The 11,195-nt window shown below is 40.4% G+C and overlaps 1 protein-coding gene across 1 annotated transcript in view; it reads left to right on the forward strand.

Annotated features, from left to right (window-relative positions):
• Positions 1-1,573: 1,573 nt before the first annotated feature.
• PYGO1 (pygopus family PHD finger 1) overlaps positions 1,574-11,195 on the forward strand; it is a 612,656-nt gene continuing 603,034 nt past the window's right edge. The window contains exon 1 of the mRNA XM_044075204.1: positions 1,574-2,778. Coding sequence (XP_043931139.1) covers positions 2,721-2,778 — 58 coding nt within the window. The 5' untranslated portion in view covers positions 1,574-2,720. The remainder of the gene's footprint in view (positions 2,779-11,195) is intronic.

Consider the following 11,195-nt stretch of genomic DNA (forward strand, 5'->3'; position numbering starts at 1 on the left):
CCTAAGAGTATTTTGTTACCCACCTGGTTTATTAAGTACACAAAATCACAGCATTCGCTTTGTTGGTTTGACAAACGTAACAAAATATCAAAATAAGATAACTTGCTGTGGTTAGGGGCTCCAGTGACTGCATGGTTTGCTAGTGCCTAAAGCCAGCTATATCTTCATCTTCTTTTGATGGGAATGTGTGGGGGTGCACACTCCTGTGGGTGAATCCCCACTGGAAACAGGATTTGCTTTTGCCTAACGCTAGCTATGTCTTCACAGTGGGGAATGTTTTTAGGTAGTTTTGATACGTACTCATATCAGAGTTTCTGTACTTCTTGAGAGCTATTTGCAGGATTTGCTTCCATTAAACGGTAACACTGTTTAAGCTATGTTTTGGATTGATTTTAGTCACTTCTTTAATGTTTATTGTATATATTTTGACCAGGAATGCCCACTAGGCACAAGTGTATCTTTTCAGGGTCGCCCAGAAACCTTCTGGTAAGTAAGTCAGAACCACACGTTTTGTACATGGAAACCTTTTACACTTTGGCTTCAGTGAAGATCTGTGGCACAGGCTTCAGTTATAGGCTTCTGTTTATGCATCACATATGCTGCCCTGATTAAGGTACTTACACAGACTGGTTCATAGTAGCACTCAACTTCATCATAGATTAGTACTAAGCTAACTACCCTTGCAAGCCATTTTAAGCCTAGCCAATTATCCCTTGTGAGACTCAAACCCTGCACCTTGTGTTTGTAAGGCAAACACCCTAACCATTAGGCTACCCTCCCAACCTTACTTCAGAATCAGGAAAAATGTCAAATACGGTTAAGAGCAAGGGCTGCATAAGTCTGGGGCAATTTTTCACTTTTGGTAGTGCTAACTTCAAAAGTTGAGAGAAAAGTGAACACACATTTTCTTGTATAAAGGAAGGCTGTAGGTGTAAAAACTGTCATTAGCTGTTGACTATAATCCATCATCTTTTCTCAAAATAAACAATTTATTTCAGATGTGACAGTGCACAATTCTGAGTCAGAAAATTTGGGACATCCTTGACAGTGACAGTTTAGTATGCACTGGATAGACATACTACGTCCTCAGCCGTATGTTAGCGATGGGGAGGACAAATATGATTTTCTTAATGAATCATTTATGGAACTTCGTAAATATACACGCACATTTATTTTACAAATCAGAGCAAAATATCAAAATAGTCAAACACAGAACAACCTTTGGAATGAGGTAGACAACAGCCTATGCGCATATTTCATTACATTCCAGCTTCTACATTACATATTTTAACAATCTTGAGAAAACAACTTCGTACAGAAACATGAAGTCCTGTACTCGAATAGTCTTAGGAAATTAGAACGGACATTCCCGTTAAATTACGCTACTGTGTAAACCTCGAAATTCTTGACACTAATTCCCACGCAAACTTTGAAGATAACCAGCAAGAGCTAACAGCAATTATTATTATTTTATTCATATATACTTAAAAATAAAATGTTACTCCACTTTTAGAGTCAATCTGCAAGTGCCGATTGCCAGAATCAAACGTTAGCAGTAGAATGCATATAAGAATCTCACTTTTATTGGCATTTTAGATAGTGTCTTTCAAAAATTCTCTTTAAAATTTGAAACGGAGCTCTTTAATTTACGGCACATCTTCAATGAAAGTGGTTGCGAGAAAAGACAGTTATGAGGGATAAACGAACACAAAATGTGTGTTTGTAACGAAGTACATATTGTGAAGACGTGCGGAAGATGAGGTTGTCAGTTTTTTCTTAATGCGTGCATTAAATTACTAGTTATATATAAAGCAGGCGATGCATTAAATGCACGCATAAATTACAACTTATATAGACAGTAGTACAGGACGTAGTATTAAACAATTCACTACATGGGAAATAGAAAAAGCATGCTCATTCACAGTTTGCTTTAATGCCATTCATAACTCCCGACCGTGCCCGTACGTTGTATATGTCAGTATGGCACAGTATCGCACCGGGGCATTAAAATAAAATCTTCAAAAAGTGTGTCTTGTTTGCATATACACCCACTGCCAGGCTGGCAGAAGCTCACAAAACGCACCATGCTGCTCCGGACGAATAGGATTTCAGCCCATTAGTTTCTCTTGATTGATGAGGAAGTACATGCAGAAGAAGTCATCCTTCTCACTCATTTCAATATGGAGCTCTCTGATGTATAAATCCCCCTGGCTCCCCCTCTCTGTACCTATTATGTCTCCTATTTGGCCGCTAACTTGAAAGGGCTGCGGATGTGTAACAGAGGGCGCTGTGACAGTGACTCGGGAGGAGACGCTCATTCCTTTTTCTCCATCGGCGCTTTATCAAACAAGCCTGACAGCTCCGCCAGATCAAAAAACAGCAGGCATACTCACGCACGGGCTACGAATATGGAGGGGTTTCTTTATCAGTTCATTTACATCGCGTGCGCCGGGTAGAGCCCGGGGCCGGGTTTTGGCGCACGCCGCGCGTCCCCGTCGCCTCGTGACACGACACCAGACCCCATTTTGGTGGCTGGCTCGCGCTGGGGAGCCAAATCCCGAAGTTAAATGCGCTCACGCCTCCCAAACTTTGCAAAGTCTTGCAGCTTTCCTGCACGCTCTAATAGCTCCGCTCTGATTGTTGCAGACGGAGTAGGCGGAGGAGGGGGAGTGCTGGGCTCTTTAAATTAAAACATTTCTCCCCATTTGAGTCATGTATTTATGACTGTAATGTCAGCAGAACACGATAAGGATTCCATTTCTCTTAAACGGTCTAGAGGTAATGTTTGTTTTGCACACTGCTTTTTAAAAACAAATAATCCTTGTTGGGGGCAGGGTGGTATTACTAGGTACACTTCGGACAGAAAAGATAATTATGAAGGAGCTCGTGTGGGCCTATGGTAAAAGTAAGGCCTTTGAGTTTTATTATGAAATTAAGAATAAGCTAATGATGCAGGGTCAGCTACTCTTTTTTTTGTTTTTCGAGTCTGACACGGTGGTACAGTAGTGTGTGCTGGCTGTACGTGCGGAAAGCGAGACTATGTGCTGAGTTAAGAGTGTGTAACCGTGGTAATACGGGGTTAAAACCAGCTAATAATTTTCGGGTTGCTGCTTTGTACTAACAGAAACAAAGTGACAGATGAAAGAAAGGCGTGCATGCATATGCGGACGTGGTTTGAGCACGGCTGATCCTGCTGAGCGCTACGGATCGGAGGTTACAAAGTCCTTCTCTCCTGTGGCTGCCTCCTGGTCAGTATGTGTCACACACAGTTTAAGTCACAGCCTTCCAGGAAATGCTTTCATTTAGCGAAGCTTTCATGAAGGTTAATGTGAGGGAAATGGCTTAGAGTGCGTGTGATTACTCAAGGCACGTTCTTTTTACATAGGCATATGTTTCACCTGATCGGGATTTCATTGAATCAAAGAAAAAAAAAACTTTTCCGTTTTTGTTGAAATAAGTTTTTATTCGTTCTCTCCTTAACCACTATAATTTATAATGCAACTCTTGGTGTAAAGAAAATGACAATTTCTGATTTTCTCAAATGTTCTCTAAAATGATTGTGACCATCATGACGCTCCATCCCAAGTAGGAACCCTACATTTGGATTTTGTGTAACTGCACTTCACCGAGCTTTGCGGGATACCATTTCAACAGACTCACGATTTAGAGTGGAAAACCGTGATTTACAGTTTTTTTTATTTCTGCTTTGCCCATAAATGTTCGTTTTTTTTTGTCATGTATAAACATACCTTACTAATGTCCCTTTTTTAGTTTTCTTCCTATGGTTCTCAACAAGAACACATTTAGTCCCGGGTACATATATTTCCATCTTTACAACTCCTACTCTGGGTTAAATTAACAGGAATTAATCTTCTGAGAAATGAGTTGGTACATTGGGTGTCCCAAGTCCAGGGCATTGCTTTTCAGATCCCAGAACGGAGAGGCGTTACCTGTTTTTTTTTTCTTATATTATGTAATGTTAAACCCCCACATTGTGATTAATATCCCTCTAAATTGCCCATTGGGCTGTGCTGTGTGTGCAGATAATGGGCTGTTACCCAGTCCAGACTGAATTTGCTACCTGTTGTATACCATTTGGGGTTATAAAAAGAATACATTGGAGAATATTTACTTGTTAGGCTATGGAATGCATGAAGAGTTTGACACAAACTTATATTTACTTATTATGGTATGACACAACTGAATTTAACATTTAAACTTTTTAGGTGGTACTTGCCTGGTCATGCACTAATTTCTGTTAAATGTGATGATACAGAAAAAATATTGGCATCGAATATTGTTTAAAGATTCTTGAATCCTTTATTTTATGAGGTCAGTGTACCTCATCTTTGGTGTATGCCCCTGCCCCTACATTAGGGGCATGCTTCCCTTTCACCCTGGATATAAAATGTTTGCTGGTATTAAATACACACGCTGTCAGTATTATTACTGATGCACGGTTTATCTGTAGTGGTTGCTTTGATTATGCTTCTGCTGTGTTTTGATTCTGGACTTAATTCCATTTTTGTGTACCATTCCCTAGTGTTTTCGGCTGAATATGTTTTTCTGGAGCTTTATTTAATGAATGATTTATTTTAGACATTCCTGTACTGAGCCAATGTTTATGGTTTTGTTTTAAAGCTGATGCAGTTTAGCTGCAGAAGACACTAACCTATTAAGTTTGATTAAAAAGCATGTTATGTATTAAAATATGGCTTTTGTAAAATATGATGCCAGTATTTTTGTTTTTGTTTCAGTGGCCTGGAATGCATGTGTAATAGTATTTTTGTCAGTACTGTACAAGATCTTGGTTGGATTAATTTATTTTAATTTTTTTTCTCTCTGCTGCCTGGCATACTTTTTAGTTAGTTCTTTTTGTCACTCACTCGCACTTTATTTGAACCTTCCTCCCAAAGTTCTGAATGCTGCCTTCCTCCCATGGTACATGGGTACTGTTTTAATGTCTATATCTTTGTCGACATTAACCAGGAGACGTACCCAGTGACTGGGGTTCATATTTTATGCCTGTATCCCAGCAGATGATTGAGAAGTCTAGCCCAAGTTCCTGATGGCTTGAAAGGACTGTCTGGTTAAGTGACTTACCCAAGGTCACACAGTAGGCAAATGAAGACTGAGGGGATTGAACTCTACACCATAAGAAGCATTTTGTTGCCTTTATTCTCTGCATAAACTGCCAGACTTGAGGTGACTGGAATATAACAGAGAAGAAAAAATGCTGTTTGATTTCTTGTACTTTAATGAATAAAACATTTATTCTTCATGTCAGGATTCCAGCTTTTTATATTTGTCACCATCTATTGTTTTCTCTCTCTCATTTTTGAAATTTAAATCCAGAAATGACTTTTGCTTTGTGAGCCACTGTCTCCAACCAGAAAATGGTAAATACTGTTTCTGTCCTTATCCCTAGACAGTTTGGAAATGTCACTACTCCCAACAGCTGGCATCATAGCAGCTGCCTACATTACCAATTTTTAAATGTGGCAGTTGTTTTAATTCTATCAGGAGTCTAGTTAGAAATTTGCAGTGTTCTCTAACATTACTTTGCTAGTTCATGTCTTTGGAGGTGTGCACAGGTCATGTATTCTGACCTAAAGTATTAAATTTAACCCCTCCCAACAGCTGGCATCCTAAACCGCTGCCTACATTTTATTTCTTTTTAAAGCACCATTGCTTTAGTCTTGGCGAATCTGGTGGAATTTTCTGCAGACCACTTCTATATTCCCACCTAAACTTTGCTATCACATGTTCTTGTCGTGCCAGCATTCCTAGTGCATGGTCTGCATTAGCGAAAAGGCTTAAGGTTCTGAACTGTTAGAGGCAAACTGTTTGATTCTGTGTGCCTGCTTTATGACTCTGAGGAAGTCAGCCTACCAGACAATGCTTCTGGGTCACCTCTGAGAAAGGGACACTTGTGTCTAATGGGCTTACTGAAAAATAAATATTCTGCAGCAGTGCATTTCAGCTGCAGTGTTTCAAAATGTGGTGTAGTGTGCAGCAGTAGTTTAATGTGAATTCTTCAAAATGTTAGCAGGCATCATTATTTAATGTGAATTCACATTAAATACTCTTTGTCTGCTAACGATTCACATTAGGTACTCGTGTGTAATAATTTGAAGAATTCATTAGCTACTCGTGTCTGCTAATATTTTGAATTCTTCAAACTATTAGCAGACACTAGTACTTAATGTGAATTCTTCAAAATATTAGCAGATATGAATTTTTGTGTTAGTAGAGCCTTTGTCAAGGAAGCATAAGGGATATCGGGAAGGAAAAAGTAGAAGGGTGCAAAGGTACCGTCTGCAGAATATACAGGCCCAGAGTCCGTGCCATTATATTTTTACTATACCTATCAATCTGAAACAGGTAGGGTGAACTAAGACATTCACACTGCATGTCACAAAAGGCTTGTTAATTTAAATATATTTTCCATGAAATTTGCAAAGGGAGCACCCCTTTCCTTTAGAACAAGGTGGGTAGGAGTGTGTTAGTCGGACCTAACAATGAGTCCTTTTACTCCATTCCCTTTTTCCAGTTTTTACATAGTCTTGATGTTATGTCAACTGTTAACCACAGATCTTAATTCAGAGCCACTTTTCTGCCTTCTTTTGATAGTTGGGCATCACGAGTCTGCTGTATACTTTATTTTTCAGGTTCTTTAGCATACTTCTGTCACATGCTACGCCTGACATTTCATGCCAGTTGGCTGCAGCACCTTTGATTCTAGCTTTGTCCTCCTCATTCAGGCTTCCCTTTTCCGCAGTTTCACCTCCCAGAGTCTTGAACTGTTGTATTTTTCCCTTCTGTTTGAATTTTCAGCTTCTTTCCCCAAATTTGCTGTCATAACCACTATCTTGTCTTTATCGTTTGAAGTTTATGTTCAAAATCTCCAAGTGCCATGAACTGTTTCCTACGACCAGTTTGCTGATGTAGTTCACCACCAGAATGATTAGAAGTGGTTTGAGAGCTGAACCAGTGATTTAAAAAGTTTGTACTGTTGTAGGACTGCCCAAATCAGCTTTCCTGGGACCTTGTCAAGTGTAGGAATGCCCTTCTTTACACTCTTTCTCCAAGTTCTCCACTGTTTTAGTGCAAACATCTGAATGGTTGTGCAGCATTCTGATCTGAAGCAGAATAGCTCCTTTTCCACTTTACTATTATGTGTGTTCATTTATCAGTCACACTGTCTACTACTATCATGGTGGTGCTGCGGTAGCGTTGTCGCCTCACAGTAAGATGTTGTCTTGTTCGATTCTCAGATAAAGCGTCTTCTGTGTGGAGACATGCGTGAATGGGCGTGCCTTTGTTGAAGGTTGTGCGTCAGGGCCGGCAACTCGGCATGTAAAAATCTACTGCCAATCATTAGCGGACCGGAGTTCCGCTGTGGCGACCCCTAACCGGGAAAAGCCGAAAGACAGCAACTGTCTACTACTATCATTCATTTTGACTGCAGTTGGATACCTGTGTACTGTCCACAGTTGTGAATTCTCCCTTTTTCTTGTACACTGGCACTAGAATGCTTTTTCTGCAGTCATCTGGAATGTATCTCTCTCTCCATATTGCTGTGAGCCGTTTCCCCCCCTAATGCACCGAGCATGTTAATCACGTCTGCTAAGAGTTCATTTAAGCTTTCTGCTTTTCCGGACATTGTTTTCCTTAGTAATGTTCTTACTTTTTTGAGGGTGGGTTCTACTTCCTGTTAGATTGTAAGCTGTGCATTGATCAAAACAGCTTCTTTGGGGTTTTCTTTTTTCAGAAGTTTCTTGAGGTATTCCTTCCATCAGTGTCTGACCTCTGGACTGGTGAGCAGATTGCTTGCTGGGCATCCCTTATAAATGGCGTGTGGCAATTTATCCTCTCTATTCTTCTAGCTGTCCAGCTGACAAAGCTTCCTTATGCATCTGCAGAATCAGAAGCTGGTAGAATTTATCTGACACCTGTGTCCTTTGCTATTGTGGCCGCTTTCTTAGCGTCTTTGTTAGAGCCATGAAGGAATACTGATTGGCTGCCTCACACTTCTTCCTGTTCTCATCCTTTCTTATGATAACTTCCTGGGTTCTGCATTCCACACCAGCCTTCCTTATCTCCATGCCTTGCTCAGCCACATATCTGTTGTATTGTCTTCATACATGCTGCTTTGACATGCTGCCATTCTTCTTTGGCTCAACATACTTCCTTTTCTTCCTCAAATGCTAAGAGTTCAGATGGAGAGTTGCTTGAATTCCTGTGCTTTCATTGTAGTCAACTCCCTGGTCTTCAGCATAGTCTCTGAGCTTAGAACATTCTTGACCACTGCTTGCAGCTGACTGTGGCCAGCAGTGTTTTTTGCTGAGGGCTGAATTTCACTGTGGATGACTTTGCAGTCTCTTGTATCTACCCCAATGCCCCATCCTTTGAAAGAGGAAGCCTTTTGTGAGTTACGTTATGACCACTTTTGTATGTGATCTTGTGTCTGTTGTGTTGGGTTAATCTCTTGGTAAACTATGTTGTGTTGGGTACATTAAGCCATTTGCCAGATAGAACTCTAGAATGACCACTTTCATTGTCTCTGTTGTACCACCGTTTGGGGCCCAGGCAGTCCTTGTATCTTGTGCTGTCTGTCCTGATAAGAGCATTTAAGTCCCCCATTGTACTCATCTTGTCCTGTTTTATCCAAGTGGGCCTGGAACTGCTGTCCTAATGCCCTCTTTTCCTCACCATCACAGCCCTGTTGTGGAGTTTAGGCTGAGGCTATGAATACTGTCCTGTCTTTACACTGGAGTTTGCCATGAGTCTGTTGCTAATTCTGATGACCTTCCTCACGGTTTTTGGAAGACTCTTGTCACCACAGTTCCCACACGATTTCTAGTCTCTCCACCCTCTTGAGTAGTAGACTGTGGATGCTGAGTCGAGTTACTTTGCTGCAGTGCACATCCACCTTGTCTCAGGCATACACATGATATCCAGGCTCCTCTGTACTATTATGTAATCCACTTCCAAACTGCATCATGCCAGTTAACCTATATTTGGTTTAGCTATCCTTATTTTTGGTAAATTAATTTGTATTTTATATTCAGCTATTCCAGTTAACCCATTCTAGGCAACTAGACACTGGCAGGCTAATAGGTTAGTGACCCAGGGCTGTAAAGCCTTATCTTGGGGACACACTGGTCAGTAAGTGTGAATAAACCCTTCCCCACTGTCAGCTTAGGTCCTTGGAGTAGGCCTGGTCCTCGACCCACATAGCACCAGCAAATGTCCACACCCCTTTTGGTAATGTTAGTCAACATGACCAAATGACCTATTCATTTGTTACACTTTCGAGTGGCTAGCCTGACACATACTGTAGTCTGTGGTCCATGCTCTTCTAGCTAGAGTACCTTAAAAATGATACAATTTACTATAGTTGAGGAATTCTGTGGGCCATAGCCGCAGTACTTCATTCTCATGCAACTGGCATGACTGTTCCAAAAACAGTTTAGTTGTGAGGTTTGGGTACTGTAAGATTATGCTGAATCCCTTAATCATTTTTTTAAATTTTAGTTTTACTTCATTAAGATGTTCTAGCAGAGTGCAGCACGTTTCGTCAGTGGAGGACAAGGCAGAAACTCTAGAAGTATGGTATAAATACAAGGATAAAGGTGAACACCTGCCAATTTTATATCAAAGAATAAAAAAAAAATCTTTTTTTTTTTTTTTTTTTTTACTCCATTTCTTGTGTTTCTGGATAAACAAGTTAAGACAGACTTTTGTAGTAGCTGCTATTGTTTGTGTATTAATATCCAGTAGAAGTGCAGGAACTGCCTTACCAGTCTGATTATGTTCTTGTATGACTGTCACGTCTCAATAGAGACTTTTGTGGTATGACTGTCACGTCTCAATAGAGACTTTTGTGGTTTACCTTGGTGTGTCTGTGAATTTAAATGAATATTTAAAAAGGATCACATCATTTACTTCATTTTGTTCGCTTCTTTTTTAATTTGTTCTGTGGTATGGTGCTTGGTAACACAGCCGTATGGTGGTTTCAGTAAACCAGTGAATAAACAAAGGAATGTAGTTGAATTTAAGACTAACTAGTAAGACAAGTCAAGACAGATGAACAGATGCAGGGTATAGATTTTCAGGTTAAAGATAGTAACAATATTAATATTCAAAAGACCAAGAGAGGACATGTACAACCAGGGGGTGGGTTTGGTGTAACGGTGAAGGTTAAGGCACAGGGTTTGATTTTTGACCTCAAGTTATTGACTAGGCTTAAAATGGCCCTCCAGGGCATTTATCCAGGTGTTAACCTGTGAACCTGTTCAAATTGGTTAATATTCTAACCATCCTAAATATGCACAGCAGAGGGTAACATACTTAAGGAGCGTGAAGCAAGACTAAGAAAGAAGTAAGAAATACAAAGAGGGGGTATAGAATAGTCAGGATTGTAGATGGGAATGAAAAAATAGAAAGCAAGGAGGTGGAGAGAGTTTGTATGTATTATCAAAAAGTTTCATTTCTTTGTGTCAAAGAGAAGAGGACTGCAAGCAAGTGCAGGAAGTGTAGAACTGGATTATGTGCAAGAATGAATATTGCATGGGATAAATGTTTAGAGTTGTTTAGGGATGGAGATGTTTCATGACATGAAGGGTTACATTTAGCTTCATTTTTTTTTTTAAATCTTGCATGGAATTTACAGTAAGAATGCAGTGCTTTTGTTGTTTGTCTTTCGGCTTTTACCGGTAAGGGGTCGCCACAGCGGAACTCCGGTCCGCTAATGATTGGCAGTAGATTTTTACGAAACGCCGAGGTGCCAGCTCGATGCCCAACCTTCAACAACGGCACACCCATTTACGCACACACGTCTTTCGAAACGCTACCCAACCACGGGGAGGACATGCAGACTCCACACAGAAGGCACTCCCAAGCCAAGCTGATAATCGAACGGGAGAACCTCTTGCTGTGAGGTAACAATGCAGTGCTTTTAAGAAGGCAAAAAGCTTCCCTCACTAGGGAAGGTGTGTGTGTGTGTGTGTGTGTGTGTGTGTGTGGGGGGGCAGTGATGAAGTTCTGCCACTAAAGATTAAATTCTGGAGTTTGTAGAGTGTGAGATGATTAAGAAGGACTGGCTCTTGAGAGGTAATTTAAGGGTATAACGGTTAGAAAGAAAAGAAAATGATTCTAATTTTAATAGTTTAAAAATAATAAACAAGAAA

Source organism: Protopterus annectens, chromosome 6.part0, assembly GCF_019279795.1.
Source record: "Protopterus annectens isolate FY-2018-M chromosome 6.part0, PAN1.0, whole genome shotgun sequence".
Classification (NCBI taxonomy): Eukaryota; Metazoa; Chordata; order Ceratodontiformes; family Protopteridae; genus Protopterus; species Protopterus annectens.